Below are 18,779 nucleotides of genomic sequence, written 5' to 3' on the forward strand. Positions count from 1 at the left end.
TGAGGAGTGTTGCTGCCAATTCACAGAAGTTTCTTGTATAAACTTACTAGAAATGAGTCTAGGTCCAGAAAGTAAGACAAAATGTGTAAGTCGAAGACATTTAATGACTCATCAATTCTGTGTACCCCAGATGACCCGATAGAAAAAATGGGGGAACTGTGTGTGGCTAAATGTCTTAAACCCGATCGTTATGCTCTCCCAACCTTTAGCAATATTCATGCATATAACATCACCTTTGCATAAATACTGAATGCTGAGAGATAACTAGCAAGGTGGGAAATGAAGACACAACCTTGAAGGCTTGGCAGGGAAAACTCACCCCAGTCCCCTTACATATACCTGCAACCCTGGCCTCAGTCTATGCTTTAAAAAACTTTTCAAATGTTAATTTTTATAAAAATAAATTTGTTATTCATGGAAAAAGTCAAATGGTACTGCAAGGCTACTATGCTTCTCACCCACTGAGATATTAATATGCCTCTAGGGCAGGGCCAGGTTTGGGAGGGAGGACTGCAGTTGTATCCATTCATAAACTCATCCCCAAGTATGATTTCAGCCTGTAAATGACATTTAATATAATGAGAAAGAACATTCGTACTGGCTTCTAGGATAACAACCATCCAAACTGGTCATGAGACTCAACACAGGATGATATATGGAGCTTAATCTTTTTAATGTTTCATTTTTCTTTTTATCACAGGATGTGCCACTTAATCAGAGTATTTGGGGCTTAAATTTGAGCAGCAGATAAAATTTCATTCTATATTGTTCACTAAGCGAAAGGCAGGATAAAGGAGATTTGCTTCCTTCTTCTACCCTTTCACCTTTTCTTCCAGAACAGAAAAGACTAAAGTCAGACGTAAATTTTGATTGCATTGGGGTGCCTGGCTCAGTTGATTAAGCGTCCCACTCGATTTTGGCTCAGGTGATAATCTCACAGTTTGTGGGATCGAGGCCTGCGTGGGGCTCTGTGCGGACAGTGGAGAGCCTGCTTGGGATTCTGTTTCTCCTCCTCTCTCTCTGCCCCTCACACACTCACTCTCTCAAAATAAATAAACATTCAAAAATAAATTTTGATTGCATTTAGTTGTAAAAATATACTTCAAATAGTTTTAGATATTAGAATTACTTTATAAAAAGGAAAAAAAAAAAAGGTGCCTGGATGGCTCAGTCGGTTAAGCATCCAACTCTTGATTTCAGCTCAGGTCATGATCTCACTTTTTGTGAGTTTGAGCCCTGTGTCAGGCTCTGTGCTGACAGTATGAAGTCTGCTTGGGATACCCTCTCTCCCTGTCTCTCTGCCCTCCCCTGCTTGTGTGTGTACTCTCTCTCTCAAAAATAAGTAAATACACATTTAAAAAAAGAAAGAAAAAAAAATAAAGCTGCCCCCTGCCCTTAAATCTGGAGGGATTTTGACATCTTCATTGACATAAAATTGATGTTAAAATATCCTATTTCTTAGCTGGTCCACTCCCTGATAACTACTGTCATTATTAGGCTATGAAAACTAATGCTTTTTTGGTCTGAATTTTATTGTCTTGTTAAATTTGCTCATATATATGACTTAAACTTATTGACATATTCTAAATGGGAAAATAATCCATATGAAGAGAGATACATTAAGAAATGAATAAAACAAAATCTAATCCATTATTTGCCCATTAATCCCAAAGTCATTAAAGGTGACCAATAAAGCATTCGGGATAACTAATCCTGTTCAGAAATGAGTATTCTCCTTCAGGAACAAGAAATTATTGCTACTCTGGTTGGTCGTACTTCATTTCCTATAGGGTATAGGAAAGTTGTAATAGGGATACCCCCTCTATTTTACATGCAAATCCAGATAAATATAAGATCAGGAAAAAAAATCATTCAAGTACCTTTTAGAATCAAGCATGTGAAGTCAGTAAATGCTTTAGATATGGCAAGTGCATTCCTTAGTTATTCACAGCTTTGGAGGCTGGGTTGGTAGAAGCAGCATGGACAGAAGTGGGTAGAAGCATTCCCTCCATCCCAGGGTGAAAAACAATACCATCAAGGAGAAGGAGGTATGATGGGGCGTGGACCACAAGGGGAAGACTGAACTGGAGCCAGTGCATGGTACTCCCGGAGAGTGGAATTAATTACCTGAGAAAATCCATGTGGATGAGAAGGCTAGGAGATGACATGGTTAATAAGGACAGTTGCCTTGGGGGTTCAAATTAAAACCAGACATAGAAATTTAGGTTTGATGCTAATCTATGATTGGTTTATGTCGAGGAGTAGTATTTTTTTAAAAAGGCATTTTTCAAAGGTAACCCGATGGGTTAGTCCAGGCCCTCCAAGATGGGACTGAACATGCAGGACTTTGTTAGGGAACTGCATCCTGGACACCTACCACATGAAGAAAACACCGGCAATTACACGCTTTGGCTTGAAATCACATGCCACTTCCACCTGCACCCCCTGGACTCGAAGAGGCTGCCTCACGTAACTACACTGCAGTTGAGAGGTTTAATCCTCCTAGGAGTCCAGAAGGAGAGGGACACCAGATATGGGTGGGCACTAGGCACGTCTACCACAGGACATGGCAGTGGGGAAGAGGCAGAGAATGAGCCAAACCTGTACAGTTCAGGTTTGGGATGTTCACTAGACATCCAAGCAGAGAGGTCAGATAGGCAGTTGGATGTAGGAGTCCAGAATTCAGGGGAGAAAGGCTGGACAAATGTCCTCCAGAGGTGTGGGGAATCATGTGACTACTAGAGTAGTCAATGATTCTCTGATGCACTTCAGGAGCAAGTGGGCTGCAAGATTCATCAATCCTATGTAGGCAGGGGTTGCTTTTAACTAAAAAAAGAAAAAACAAAACAAAACAAAACAAAACCCAAAAATCAAAAACCTCCTTTGTGGTCTGAAAGGCCAGAAGCAGTCCAGACATACACTACTTTGAGCTTACAACTCCTAAATCTTGTCTGGTTACTTATAACTGGGGGGCCAATATGACAGCTTCTAACTGTAAGTGTCTACACAAATTTAAGTTAATTAAAAGTGAACAATTTACAATAAAGTGTCTCAGTCACACTAGCCACATTTCAAATGCTCCAGAGCTACAGGTGGCTAGCAGCTGCCATAATGGACAACAAAATAACTTCTCTATCACTGCAGAACGTTCTAAGGACAGCACTGCTCTGAACACCAGAGACAGATGTCATTCTGCATAAGAAGTTCAGGAAGCCTGGCACTGCCCCCACAGTTCATCCTAGAAATCTGTTTTTGGAATGTTGGTAACTAATTTAAAGAAAAAATGATACCGTGAGGACTGAAGAGAACTTTGCTGTAATAGGAATCTGTCCTGATTTTTAGTATGGAAGCTCTGAACTAGATTTTTCTATTCGGTTTCCTTCTGTAGCTACTACTTGGGGAAGGGAGGATAAACTGCTTAGGGACACTTCTAAATCTGCAATTTCCTTACTCAGCTACTTATCCCCAGTAGTACTATAAATATAGCCAGCTGTTGAGAAGTAATTAATACCAAGCCTTTGAATTTCTGAGGGATCATTAGTCCTATTCATCTTGACCAATCAAGACCTTGGTGTCTCTCAAATGTATATGGAGATGATAAAAATCTCCACAGATGTATGAACTCTCAAAAACACTTGTCTGTGAGTCTGCATTTTAGAGATTATGCCTTAACATTATTCATTTATTTTATGACCAGTCTGCACTGATGTGAAAACCTCTGCCATTGCACATCCTCTTACGAAGTATTTGCTTGCAGGTCAGGGTCTTTTCAAGATTCTCTTCGTGTAATCTGGTGGGAAGAGCCGTGTTCAGATTGCAATACTGCTGGAGTCACTAGAGATGCTAACACCAAGGATGGTCTTAATGGTTCTGAGTGGTACGGAAGCGGGGACTCCCTGGAAGGTGATGGATGACTGAGTTTCAAATAAACTGTTCCCTAGTCAAAACTTTGAAAGTTCATCAATTACCACATTTTTCTTTTCTCCTTTCAGATTTATGAAAACATAAGTGACTGTTTTCTCTAATTAACCCCGTACAGTATGATCATCTGTCTACATCAGGTTGGTACTTTCTGATATGCTGTTTATTTTTTCAACAAAATCACAGTTGTCTTTAGGGCACAGTTCCCATTCCTAGTCACTGCTGTTTCTGTGCACAGCGCTCTCCACGGAGCCTGCAGTGGACACTGCCCGGACCAGTAGCTCTGCTCAGCTGTCAGAGGAAAGCCAAGCATGACAAGCAGCTGCGCATCGGGAGTACAGGTAGCATGGGGAGAAGACCAGTGTGCCTCTGCACCATTAATTACGTAGTATCGCCCCGCACAGAGAAGTAGGAAAGGCAGAGGGCAAAAAAGCACTTGGAACATGTGTCTTCTTTTCTCTCTGATGCATTTCCAGAGCTGACTGTCTGAGAGGAAAACAGATTTTCAAAAAAGGACACATCATACTTTCCTCCTCCTTCCCTCAGTACCCTGCTTCATAACTGTCAAATTAGGAAATGCTCCTAGTCTTTTATTCAGACTGCCATTAAGAGGTGATAAATCTTTCAGCATAGTGGTCATTAAGAGCACGGGCTCAGAAATTGATGTCTGGGATTGAAGCCTCACTCTACCACTCACTAGCTGTGTGATTTTACCTCACTTACTAAACCTCTCTGTGCCTAAGCATGTTTACCTATAAAATGGAAATAATAGTAGCTACTCTATAGCTACTGTGGATCATGCTGATCAGTACAAGTCCCCAGCACACAGTGACTAAATAAATGCCCAACTCCATTATACTGTGAACTTTACCGAGTGTTGAAAGAGTGACTCCATCTTATTTGTGATGCCTGATTGAAAGGGACAGAAAGTACAGAGGGAACTATACTCTTCTTCCCATGTCCCTGCCTCTCTCCACCCCTACTGGCTCCTCTGACTAGAAAAATGTTCCCTATACACGTGCCATCTGGCCCCTCTCTTGAGCTTCTGGGAGTCTTCTGTGTTTTCAGGCTCTCCCTCTTTTCTCTCCTGTTTCCCAAGGGGTAATCCACACATGGGCTATCCAGATGCTCTGTTTGAGTCTAAGGAGGTAAGTTCAAATCAGGTGGCAAGAAGGAAGAAACCCACTTGACATCCAGGTCTAAACAATAGGCTCTCTATCCAGCTTTACCAAGTATAAAGCAGATGTCATGAGCCCTACCTAATTTCCGAGTTCATTTCTCAACTGGATCAGAAGTCAAGGGGAAAGAGATGTGATTAACTCTTCTACATCCTAACAGAAATGAAATGAGTTGAATTCCACTCTCTTCCCATTCCATCTAGTTTTGTTTAAGTGACTGTTTTTAGCTTGCATAGGTGGTAGCTAGAATAGTAATAGCAGGACACTGTCCATTCATTCATTCGTTCACTCATTCAACAAATATTTATTAAGCACCAACTATGGACCTGGCATTGTGTTAAATGCTGAAGATGCTCAGAATCAAAATGACAAAACATAGCCCCGCCTCCTTGGTGTTGTCTAGAAAAGTCAAATTGCTTAGATAGGTCTTCTTTCTTTCCCTCCTGCCATTTCTTCTGGTCTATCCACATTCTCTTCCTGTTCTGTTTTGCCCAAGCACACTGGTAGCATTTGAACCCTATACTTGTTTCAAGCCCGTATCTTAGCCACTTAAGATAACCTACAGTGTAATGAAATCAACACAGTAAAAAGTGCAGTCAGAAAGGAAGTAGGTGATACTCTGGCAGTTCTCTATCTAGTGCTCACTGTGAAGGGCTCTAATAAACCCAGTGTGGATCCACGCCCTTTTTTCCTTCCACTTGCCTTGGCAGTGCTGGCTGCGAGGCACAGGCGCTTCTCATGAAGGTGAAGGACACTTGGCTGGGGCTCAAATTAGACACTGAAATGCTGGCTCTCATTGAAAAGTTACGTAATAAAAAGATGAAGTTGCAAAGAAAAGATACCTGGCCAGAGTGATTCCTTTCAAATAAGTCTGGTATCAGCAGAAACTAAGCCCCACATGCTAAAGCTGTAGCTCAAAGGCTATACATTTGGCAGATCAGAGGAACAGCATCTTGAAACACTTTAATGACTTGCATTTAGAGCGCAAGTTAATATTACTCCAGGGATTATGCTGCATATCCTCTTATTTAAAATGTTATCTAATACTTGAAAAGGGGAAATATATGCTGATCTTAGCCTCATTAACTTTGTGAGTTGGTTATAGAAGATTGGGTTATGTCTTTTAGAACTAAAGCCCCTAGAGTCCTGTGTGTGTGTGTGTGTGTGTGTGTGTGTGTGTGTATGTATTTAAGTGTGAGCTGATCATCATTTCCCTTAGGAATCATCATAGTTAAGACTGGGAAAAAATGAAATTAAATGAGGGCTAGCACTTTCGCTCATTCTTTCTTAAAGACACTAGTGAGATTAGCTATCTCTTGGGTTTACTTAACTTTTCTACTATGCTATCTGCAAGGGAAGCAATCTTTTCTCCTAAATGCTTATTTCTAACACAAAAATACCTCATCTGCTCATTTAATTCTCTGTAATATCAATTCCTCACCAGTGCTTTATAATTTCTATTTTATTAAGGTACTTTAAAATCTCTTCCTCCCTGGAAGCTACCTGGAATGAAAACCAGAGCAGCCCAAAGATAGGTGCCATCAGGCTCTCGAATGAGTCCCAACAGATTCCAGGACACCACCTAGGACCACTTAGTAGCTGGCCATTGGGTATGATCTTAAGGGGACTCCATGCTTGTCATTTTTCCGTACTGTCTGCTGCTATGTGCACAGGCATAAAGAGCAGTTCTTGATGGAGCACCTAAAGAACAGAAATGTTTTCCTTGCTTCACAAGCTGGGAGCACATTCTGTAAAGAACTCCTGTAAGTCCAGCAGGAAAGGATTATGGCTAAGAGCGAACAATTCAGTGCTTATTGCTGGCACATGTCATACATCAGTATCACGATGCATTACACTTCAATGTACGAAATTCTATAAAGGATATTCTATAAAGGAATTCTATAAAGAACTATAAAGTTCAGTGAGAGGAACTGGGCCTGTTCATTGCAAATATTGCTTATTAACAGCTGTAACAGCTACCGATTATTTCAGACTAACAGATACTTCATATGAGAAGATCCACAACAAGCGTTTTCAAATACAAGCAATTATGAGGAAAAGCTTCTGTTCTGGCCCAGTGAATTTTCTACCCTGAAACCATGCTGAATATATTAATTTAGGATTAGGAAGCATGGAAACAACTTCTATAGCACAATGCTGGAGATTTCATTTTTCTGGCTGCAAATGCCCATAAATCTTTCCACGGTTTGCTTTATGTCTGATCCCAAATAACTTCTTCCTATAGACTTTTAAATAGTTATTACTCTTGCCTGTCTAGCTCATGTTTCCCTCTTTCCTTCCAAATTCCTTTCATGTTTTATCCTAATTGTTTTCTAAAACACTTAAAACTCACTAGTCATTAGTCACCTCTAAAATGTTTGGACAGCACGAGTATCATCATGTTACCACTGCTCAAGCGACCCCACCCTACAGCTCATGTGCGCACATTCTCCATACGTGATACATCCTAAAATGGAGGGAGTGAACCCAGATGTAGAAGTGGAGAGTAAATACACACACAGGCACACACTCTCATGAGGTAAAGACAGGGCCTCTAAAGCCAGACTTGCTGAGCTGAAGCTTAAGTTTCTAATTTACTGGCTATGTAACCTGGAATAGGTACTCAGCCTTGCTTTGCTTCAGTTTTCTCATCTGTGAAATGGGGATACAAAGAGTATCCACACCACAGAGCTGTTCTGAGATTTAGGTTAGTTAACGAATGCCAAGCACTTAGAATGGTGTCCTGGCATATAACATTAGTTACTGGCATATGCATGCACACACTGGATCCTGTCATTCAAATGTCAATCCCAGCAACGTTTTATTAATAGGCATCATTTTTACTCTTTACTTCTGTCCTTTATCAGTCAAATGATCATGAAACTGCATATTGATGATCCTCATTCCCTTGGGAACCAAAATTTACTCCATATATTTTATTATTAAATTACTGAATTCTTGTTTCTGAACATCAGTAATAATTTGTTAACTCTCAATTACTGCCTACAAAATTGATTATTCACAATACTTCATTCCTGGATAAGCATGAACCCCAGAGCGATGTATTTCCGTAACTGCCTCAATGGCCAATATGAGACAGCTGCAGGTTCGAACAATTCTCCCCTCCTTTCTTTCCTAGGGTAAAGGCATCTTATTTCTGTGTTGTGAATAATAATAATTAAAAAAAAAAAAAAGGTAAAAGTCAGTTAAGCCTCTGACTTAGGCTCAGGTCATGGTATCACAGCTTGTGAGTTCAAGCCCTGCATCGGGCTCTGTGCCGACAGCTCAGAGCCTGGACTGCTTTGGATTCTGTGTCTCTCTCTCTTTCTCTCTCTCTCTCTGTCTCTGCCCCTCCCCCACTTGGGCTCTGTCTGTCTCACTCTCTCAAAAATAAACATTTAAAAAAAAAGGTAAAAGGAATACAGACTGTAAAACTGCACTGTGACACACACAGCATGTAAATATGTAGGCTTTAGTGAAAATGATGCTTGAATCCTATTAAAAGCCTACACTGACCGTTCTCATCACTGTGTTATATCCTCTGCTTCCATTTTGTAATAAAAGCCAAGATAATTTCAGTTGTAAACTAGTTTGTAAAGGCAATGTACTTTCTAAAGCAATGACTTGCTACTTTTAAATTTTTATTTAACCTGTACACATCACCCTTACCAATAAAGCATTATGCACACAGTGTTTTCTAAAGCATATATAACACAGGTACAGAAATTCTAATAAGTAGCTTGTCACTCTTAGTCTCAATTTTTCCTAAAAAAATAGAAAGTGGGAAAAATGATGGGAGTCCAATTTTTCAGTTTTAAGTGCATATGTGATATTAAAAACACATGGGCACGGCGCCTAGGTGGCTCAGTCAGTTAAGCATCCGACTCTTGGTTTTGGCTCAGGTCATGATCTCACGGTTTGTGATTTCGAGCCTTGCATTGAGCTCTGTGCTGGCAGCAAGGAGCCTGCTTGGAATTCTCTCTCTCCCTTTCTCTCTCTGCCCCTCCCCTGCACATGCTTTCTCTCTCAAAATAGATAAATAAACTTAAAATAATAAAAGAACAAAACAAAACCACATGGGCTTCTTTTTTTTTTAATTTTTTTTTTCAACGTTTATTTATTTTTGGGACAGAGAGAGACAGAGCATGAACGGGGAAGGGGCAGAGAGAGAGGGAGACACAGAATCAGAAACAGGCTCCAGTCTCTGAGCCATCAGCCCAGAGCCCGACGCGGGGCTCGAACTCACGGACCGCGAGATGGTGACCTGGCTGAAGTCGGACGCTTAACCGACTGCGCCACCCAGGCGCCCCTATGGGCTTCTTTACTAAAACTTTCATTTTCAAGACCAAGTGAGCAACTGAGGCAAATCCAGTCATAGCATGAATGAGGTATTATGAAGCTGGACAGTTTCCATTTGTAGCTTTTTATAGTCACGAAGCAGAAACACAGACATATGACTATGGGGTTTACTATGGATTAATGCAGGGTACAAACAAATTAAGAATTTTATAACCCTGTGACAAGCAAGCAGGAGTTTGAGAGGATGTGGAAAGGAGAGGCAGGTAACATTTCAGTCACGCTGAGAAAACGCTAACATCTCCCAGTCTTTAGAACCAGTTGCAGCCCCTTTCTTGTTAGAAGTTACACTTAGCTCTAGAAAAATTACTTATGAATTGGCATTCCTATCATACTTGCTTTCAATGGCAGGTTTTATGAAAGGACTATTACTTATTGAAATGAAAACAAAATTAAAATAAAAGTGTTTTGAAACAAACTCCAAATGTGAGTCTCCCTAGACACCCAGAGCAGGCAAAATATTGTTTAGGAAACTTCAAAATATTTTAAAGATAAAAATTCCCTCCAAATTGGCAGACGTTAGAGATCTTTCTGTAGGTGGAAAAAAATTAAGGCTCATTGTCCAAATGCTTTGTGCAAACAATAAAAAAAAAATCATTTTTCTTGTTATATAGGACTTATAGCAGAGATTACTAGGATCTTACCACAAATCCACTTAACCCCAGCTAACAGACTACGTTTACTATCCTTCCTGACAGGAGTGACCATGTGACTATGTTCCAGACAATGAAAAGTAGGTAGAGTTGAAATGTTGAGTGGGGCTTCCAGAAAGTCCTTTAAAAGGGGACGAGGGAAGCTTGTTGGATGAGAGGGCTCAGTTGGTTAAGCTTCTGACTCTTGGTTTCGGCCCAGGTCATGATTTCACAGCCATGGGATAGAGCCCTGCGTCGGACTCCATGCTGACTGCACAGATCCTGCTTGGGATTCTCTCTCTCAGCCCCTCTCGGCTTGCACTCTCTCTCTTAAATGAATAAATAAACTTAAAAAAATAAATAAAGGAGAGGAATGCATTCTTTTTTTTTTTTTTTTTGCCTCTTTTTCCTTTCTGCAGCCTGAAAGGCTGATGTAATGCATTAATCTTCAGCAGTGATCTAGCCAAGAGGTAGACGCCAGTGGCTGAGGGATGATAGAGCAGAAAGATATCCTGAGGCCATTATATCAACCCTGAACTGCACTGGCCTTCTTTTACAGAAGAGAAAAATAAACTTCTATCTTATTTAAGTCACTGTCATTTTGGTTTTTTCATATATGTGCAGCAGAACCTAACCCTATTCTAAATCCTAATTCCATCTGAATGAGCATTAACTATTAGATCATACTTCCACTGGGGAATGAAACTTAACAAAATAGGATGGTAACTTAAAGTTCTAATTAATAATAATCATAAAGTTCTCTCATACAAACTACATAATGATCACCAAATGCTCAATAAATACCAATGTTGAAGAAGGTGATCAAGTTTTAAAGCTTTTCTGTAATAAATTAGTGTTTCCCAAAGTAATATAATTTTGGACAAGTTAGCAACAAGAACAAACAACAATATTTATAAAAAATATGACACTAAATTTTGGGAACAAATTAAAGAAAACAGAATCCTTATTTTCTAAAAAGTATCCCTCTTTGGAAGACAGAAAGGGGAATACAAAGAGTAACATACAAATTAATACATAATTATGTAAACACTGGTTTGACACACAACACCAAGTGTGTTTATTACCTTAAAATGTTTATGAATCCACTTAATGGCAATAAAATAGCAATAATGAAGAGATGATACTTGGTAAGATAGAACAATGGGAAGAGAAGGTACTGACATGATTTCTTGTGTCAAATTAGCATTACGTAGTTTCTTATGCAACTCAGTTTTATGCTATTCAGACCGTCTGAACACTGGCAAGGGAACAAAAGCATTTTACTTACGAAAACATTGGAGGAGACAGTCCATTTTATGTGGGAATAATGGCTTTTTAACAGTGCTCAATTAGCAGACATCAGGATCCCTTCCCTCCAAAGCCATTAGCAAATTTATCTAGAAGATTTTATGCTACATCATAAAACAACCCAAACTGCTTAGTATGCCAATTTGCCTAAGACACTTGCCATATAAGCTGCTTTCAGGAGCCAGCAGTAAGTATAAATACTTAAAGACAAAAAGTTGAAGGATATTGGCATTCAAAGGAGATGACACTGGAAACTCATACTGCCAAAACATTTAGCCACACTTGCATTTTGCTTGGAGTGGAATTCCTTTTCTATTTCCTCTTCTATTTAACCTTTAGGATCCCATTCAGCCCCAGCAGTAGAGGGCCTGACTGATGGTTTTTCAACATTGTCAAAATACTAATTCAAACCTGAAGTCAATCCCCACTTCTTTTCTCCCTAAAGCAACGTACCTTATAATATGTAATAATAGCTCACCTGAATGAGTGAGTAGGACAGAGATTTCAGTCATTCTTTTTGTAGTCAGGGAATTAAATCTAGCCATCTGTCCTAGTATTCTTTTTTTTTTTTTTTTTTTTTTTGGCCAGGAATAACAAAATAATAGAAACTCCAAATATATTGGGAAAAGATCTGTAAGTGTGGGCTTTAGATGTGGAAATCAAGAGGAAAGCTAAAGATAACCATGCATTGTACTTGTTCTATTTTGCTCAAATACTTGTAATTTTATTTTTTTTAATTTTTTAATTTTTCTAAAGTTTATTTATTTTGAGAGAGAGAGAGCATGAACAAGGCAAGGGCAGAGAGAAAGGGAGAGAACATCCCAAGCAGGCTCCCCTCAGTCAGCGTGGAGCCTAACGTGGGGCTGATCCCACGAACTGTGAGATCATGACCTGAGCCAAAACCAAGGGTTGGACACTTAACCAACTGAGCCACCCAGGAGCCCCAATTCTCACAATTTTAAATAAAAAATAGTAATGTTCATTTAAATGACAAATGTTGTTACAACTTTCTTCTTGAAGCAAAATACTTTCACGTTTATTCTCATTTTCAATAAACCTTGTATTAAGCGTCTAAAATCCCCCAAAATTATAAAACGAAGCTAAGAAGGCAGGCCGAACATTAACTAGTCCATTCCTTTTATTTTAGAAAATAATGACCTTAAATATCCCTAACAGAATTTTATTCTGATTTTTATCTGCCTCCCCACCCTCATAAGGACAGAATCACTTGTCATTACTAAAAGGTTTGCTATTAGTAAATTCCTGCCATAGAAAAACTCTCCAAGTGCAGTCCACAGAGGACTATATACATCAGGACCACTGAGGCTTGCAAAATGCATATTCCTGGGCCTCACTCAAGACCTGCTAAACTGATATCTCCACTGTGAGGCCCAGGAACCTGCATTTTCATGACAAGCAACACTGCCTTAAAATCTAATTCCTTGAGCTGAAAACTTGTTCCTCCTTTTGCCTTCTTTTCTGAGTAACTGGAAAACAGGGAGTCTCTAACCCGTGCTTCTTCAAGATTATAAAGCCGTCTTTCTGTCTCTCTACATCAGTAAACTCAAGTTCTTCAGCGTTCCTTCTTTGGTTTCTCTCTCTCTCACTTCCTTGAAACCTATATACTATTTCTTCCCAAACTTTGTCCACGTCTCAATGACCAGCAAAACAGTGAATGCAAACCAACTAGCGATGACTATCTGGAAGGATCAGTTCAAACAATCTACGGTTCACGCTGGGTTCATGTACGATCCCTGTTTGTTTCCTGTGGATAAATTGCCTTTATTTCTGTTTCACATGTTGTATTCTGAGATGCTTCCCAGCTCTTCCCACTGAAATTCCATCTCCAAATTGACTATGTAATGCTAAGCATCATGTTTTCTTTCCACAAGCAGCTATCCAAATTTGTGTCAGGTATGACATATTCCATGAATATGCTTACCCTGCCCTAAATTCAGAGCACTGTTAAAAACCCAAAGATATCAAGGCAAGGCTGAGAGCACCGCATTCTCCCGGAAGCAATTACTCATATACAGATGCAGTAAGCACTTAAGGGCGTCCCATTCTGTCAGACAGCTCTCCAAAGCTAATGCTTTGGCTCTCCTCTGTAATGCTTATGCCAGCTCACGGTCAGCACTTCATACCTGTCCAGCCAGTGTAAACAGTGCTATCCCGAGGGTCTGCTGACTTTAGGCCTCTCTCCATTTGCTGAAGAAGCTCTCGAATCTTATTGTTCAAGCGTTGTGAGAACTCGGGAGTTAGCTGTAGGTATTAAAGGGAAAACAAGTATCAAAAAATATGGACCACTCAACTTCCCAGACTATAGGCTATCAAAAATAGGAGGGTACTTCATTTCCACTTAGGTCACATTTTTTTTTTTGCCTGGGAGAACTGGACAATTATTTTATTCTTTTTTTTTTTTTTTTTTTTTTTCAACGTTTTTTATTTATTTTTGGGACAGAGAGAGACAGAGCATGAACGGGGGAGGGGCAGAGAGAGAGGGAGACACAGAATCGGAAACAGGCTCCAGGCTCCGAGCCATCAGCCCAGAGCCTGACGCGGGGCTCGAACTCCCGGACCGCGAGATCGTGACCTGGCTGAAGTCGGACGCTTAACCGACTGTGCCACCCAGGCGCCCCCAATTATTTTATTCTTAACAACAAATTAATAAAACTTTAAAGTGCTACTATATTTTCCTACTCAAGGCAGGAAATACTTTTGTTGCAACTTAAATGTTTTACATAAAATTTGTAAATAAATGCTAAAATAGACTGCTGTACTTTCCACCTATTAGGGAACATCTGTTATTTAAACCAATATTTTTTATTATAATAAAAATCATTTTAATAAACTAAGCACAAATTATAAGATGTTTGCTATTTTCTAGCCATTCAAGCAGCAGCAATATTAATTTCCAAAAGAAACACTCTAGTTGTTTTTGTTATTTAAAAAATGAGGATAGGGGCGCCTGGGTGGCGCAGTCGGTTGAGCATCCGACTTCAGCCAGGTCACGATCTCGCGGTCCGGGAGTTCGAGCCCCGCGTCGGGCTCTGGGCTGATGGCTCAGAGCCTGGAGCCTGTTTCCGATTCTGTGTCTCCCTCTCTCTCTGCCCCTCCCCCGTTCATGCTCTGCCTCTCTCTGTCCCAAATAAATAAATAAACGTTGAAAAAAAAATTTTAAAAAAAATGAGGATAAACATTTATTAAAGTCCATCTGTGAAAAAATGGATAAACAATTTTTACAAATTGTACAAGTAGGATAAGAAAATCAAAATAAATTCAGGGATATCAGGAGGCTTAGGCAGAGTAGAAAGAATATCAGACCTAGTATCAAAAAACCCGTGCCCAGCATACTGCCTGGCAAAGGAGGGGCTTTGCCCAGATGAATAAGGCTGCCTATATCTTTATCTGTGATTGGCTGGGTGATCTCGCTCTATATATGACTTCTTTATGCTTCAGTTACCTCTATAAAGTCAGGATGATAATACCTGCCCCACCAATTTCAAAAAGTACTTTGAGGATCAAATGAAATCATGGGCCTTGGGTCTTTCACATTCAGGGATATAAATATTGATATTTAAAAAAAAATTAAGCAGTCCAAGGGTCTATAACAAGTAATTAGTTGGATATGGATTAAAAGCACACTAAAGTGGGGGCTGTGGGTTAGTGACATCCATATGAAGGCCCATAGATGCTGGGCAAACTGTTAGGCCCACATAATCATTATGTAATTCATCCTACAAGCAACCAAAAAACATTTTGAAAGTTCTGTATACACTGAATCATGAAGTGTCTTAAAAGGTCACTTTAATGTATCCCTCAAAAATTTTAGGAACCTGCTGTGATTCCCAGATTTGGACTTTACAAAGCAGTAAAATTTGAAAAAGGTTGGGGAATATCACATGGTTACAAACATTTCATTTCACCATGTAAGGATTATAAACAAACCTAACTACTACCTGTTAGCATCATAATTTCATTTTTTTAAAAAGGGCATCTCAACACTGAAAAAAGTAAGAAGACAGTATCAGAATTATTATAAAAGATATAAAATTTTACTTCTGAAGACCATCTCTGATAAGGCAAACCAGACTATCAACCATATCTGGATTATTTATCCTGAAGCACCACTATGATCCCTTATTTTATACTCTGAAGAAGAAACCACATTGTTTGACAGACACACTCCCATTATTTAACAATTTCTGCCAAGAGCTTGAGATTTCAACAAGTCTTGAAAATACATTTAGTAAGATAAAATATACTTCAGTATTAATATAAAAGGTCTATAAATCTCAACTAGATAGAAGAGTGCATTTACATGAGAACATGTCATTTTCTGTTCATAGATCACGGATAATTTATCGTCTTGCCTGGCCTTACTCTGAGCCCAAGAATGAGAACACCTCAATCTCAGGAAGGGAAGTCACTTCCTATTTGTCATATAACTGCATTTAATAAAGGTAACCTGCCTGAGAAAATTGATTGTTTGTGGCAGACCACAAAATTATTCAAACTCTAGCAATAATTTGCAGAGTTTCCAAAAGCCCCCCCCCCCCCTTTTTTTATAGACGCGAGAAAACAGACCAATTCCTAATTGGAAGGTCTGTGTTAACAAATTAAGGAGGACAGATCTCCAGGGTCTGAACCTTGATGTTCGACGTTAAACAATTTTAGAACTGGTATGCTGGTTTCTTTCTGGAATCTCTCCAAAACCATGTGTTAGGTGATAAATCACTTTATTTTTGGACCAGAGTTTAAATTTATGAATACCTTTTTTTCTCCCGTGGAAACAGTTAAATTGGTAAAAGCATTTAATTTATAAACAGTCTGAATAGCAAGCTGTATTTTACTGAAGGCTTGTGTCATTTGGATAAATCCTCAAACATTCTCTTTGCCAAATTAGCATGAAACAGCAGGTCTTTCTCCAACAAGACCAGACAAAATACTTGAGCTTCAGGATCGGCAAAGCTAGACAGAACACAGGTCCAAATGGCCAAAAGGAAGCCATATGACGTCAAGATTGTTCTAAGAGGCTTTGCTTGGGTAGTTCAATTTTGGTCTAAAAAAAATCGACTGACTCTAGATTCATACATACTTTGGTACTCTTCTATCCTGCAACTCTTCTCCATCTATTTCATCCCTCCCACTTGCATTACTGATGATTATGTTAAGTTAATCCATAGTGACAAGTGTTTTAAGGAAAGAACCAAGAGAGCCACATAAAGTTGACTTGGCAGATACAAAATCTCTAAGGCCTTTATACATGTGAAATGCTTTGCGCATGATGAGTTTAGAAGGAATAAACTGGTAGAATTAAAAGTGTGTGCACTTCAAAGAGATCACTCTTCCAACCTTATGCACTCTGATTTCTCAACTAGGTATTCTTAAAAAGAACTGTATTCCCCCTTAACAATTACATTCACTCAAAGAGGCATAAGAAAACACAGGCCTCTGGTATCTTACATCCAGCTTCTCTTTTGCTCAGTGGCTTATAAAGTGCTAACCATTAATTTACTGGGTTTTTTTTTTTGTTTGTTTTGTTTTTGCTTTCCAGCTGTGGGGGTGTTCTGCAAAGTGGCAACAGTAGGAAGAATTTCAGGCCTATGTCCCTAATTTCTCTTAGCACTTTCGGTTTAAAGATGTCTTTACCACACTCTCCAATTTACACTCATTTACCCTGCCCGTATATGTGTACAAATATAAAGCAATAACATGGCACATGTGACATACCACCAGGACTCCTCCCTTCTTAAAAATGCATACCAAAATCGAACAAAACTGCAAAATTACATGGAAAACGCCATATTCGTCATTTTTGTAATTTAAATTATCAATGACTGAGGTTATTTCAATTATAAATTATTAGTAACAATGACTTTTACAAATGTTAAAACTCAATTTGCATATTTTGACATGTATTTGATATATTTATCTTCCAATTATATATATATTTTAAAAGGGGATGCTCATCCCTTTCTTTCAGGCAAAACTGAGCTCCTTTCTGAACACCAGGGCCTGGATGGAGGTAGGGATGCAGGCAGATGTATCCCAAACTCACCCTCCCGGCAGAATCAAAGTAGCCTTCGGCCAGGGATTTGTTAAAATCGGCATAAGGATTCGGGAAGGCCCTTTGAGCCATGACGCCGGAAGCAAGCCTGCAGAACAGGGGAAAAAAAAGAACCTAGGTTGAGACAGGGGCCTCGGTCGAGTTGCCAGGACAGGGGCAAGCCGCCGGGCAACACCTTCCTTGCAGCTCCTGGGCCACCCCGCGGTCTTGGTGGTCTGAGTGGACCCCGCGCCGATCGTGGCCCGGCTGAAAGGGCGCTGCACCTCCGCGAAAAGGCTGTCAGGGCCCCGCGCCCACAGCGATGAAGGGACCCCGTTTTGCACCCTCCGTTCCCACTCCCGCGATTTGAAGCTACGGCACAGCGTCCAGAAGCCCAGCCAGGCCTCGGCCTCTCACCCAGCAGCCTCGGACACCAACAGAAGCCACGCTTTCACCGCCCACTTCCTGCCAGTCGGACCAATCAGAACCTTCGGCACTCTGGAGGCCCGCCCTCTTCTCGCTTACAGTTTATTAAAGAGACAGGAGTGTGATTTCTAAAAGCTATAAGGGTGATTTAATTCCTGGGTACTTCGGATGCAGACGTACCTTAGGGTAACGTGCAATTGTGCCCCATATTTCCTGACTTTCTTCTCTCTTAATATTTGTTTATTAAAAAAATAATTCAGGTCCACATGATTCATAAAAATTAGGAATGTATGTGTAGAAGAAAAAAGACTGCCTTGAGATCTGAACATATTCGTATTTCTACTGCTCAGACTGAATAAAACAGGGAGGATAATGTCTCTCCAGAGACCTTCCAAACTTTTTCTTTTGTTTCTAAAAAACAAACAAACTCCCAAAACCCAAAGAGACAAAACAAAAACAAAAACAAAAACAAAAACAAAAAACCCACTGCCACCATTAGCTTCATCAAGGACAGAAAACTGGATTATGTTGAAGAGTTGTAAAAAGAGTCTTTTGGGGATAATTGATAATTTAACCTCCAAGGTACTGAAGAAGAGATGTGAATGCCTAAGGGACAAGCTGTCAAATGGCAATTAACACTTCAAGGAAAATGCATGAAAACACAAATCACAGCTCTTAAGAATTTTGATCTGCTCATTAGCCTAAATTGGACTGTAACACTGTGTACCCGAGTACTTAAAAAAATTAACGAAGTCCAACAAAGCAGGACATCCATAACTTTGAAATTCAATGTTTTAACTGTCTCCATTATCTGAAAATCAGTCCTTTCATTTACACTTAAATCCCACCTGGTACACATTGGGCCCGTTCTGTTGCTCAGAGAATTTTGGAGTTCAGTTTAAAAAGTCA

General features: G+C 39.7%; 1 protein-coding gene and 1 long non-coding RNA gene across 5 annotated transcripts in view; one reads left to right on the forward strand and one right to left on the reverse strand.

Moving 5' to 3' along the window:
* LANCL1 (LanC like 1) overlaps window positions 1-17,918 on the reverse strand; it is a 37,553-nt gene extending 19,635 nt beyond the window's left edge. Inside the window, exons 1-3 of one of the 4 annotated variants that reach the window (XM_043577718.1) lie at window positions 17,862-17,918; window positions 17,457-17,553; window positions 13,540-13,657 (exon numbers count right to left, since the gene is read on the reverse strand). In XM_043577718.1, the coding sequence (XP_043433653.1) occupies window positions 13,540-13,657; window positions 17,457-17,537 (199 nt within the window). In that variant the 5' untranslated portion in view covers window positions 17,538-17,553; window positions 17,862-17,918. Of the gene's footprint in view, window positions 1-13,539; window positions 13,658-17,456; window positions 17,554-17,640 lie in introns of all 4 variants that reach the window. The other 3 variants (XM_043577720.1, XM_043577722.1, XM_043577719.1) reach the window with 3 other exon arrangements.
* Window positions 3,523-5,991, forward strand: LOC122481725. The gene is made up of 3 exons (XR_006296928.1): window positions 3,523-3,903; window positions 3,993-4,061; window positions 4,160-5,991. It is a non-coding gene; the product is annotated as an uncharacterized LOC122481725 (long non-coding RNA).
* Window positions 17,919-18,779: the final 861 nt, after the last annotated feature.

The sequence above is a fragment of the Prionailurus bengalensis genome, chromosome C1, assembly GCF_016509475.1.
Source record: "Prionailurus bengalensis isolate Pbe53 chromosome C1, Fcat_Pben_1.1_paternal_pri, whole genome shotgun sequence".
NCBI classification, from domain to species: domain Eukaryota; kingdom Metazoa; phylum Chordata; class Mammalia; order Carnivora; family Felidae; genus Prionailurus; species Prionailurus bengalensis.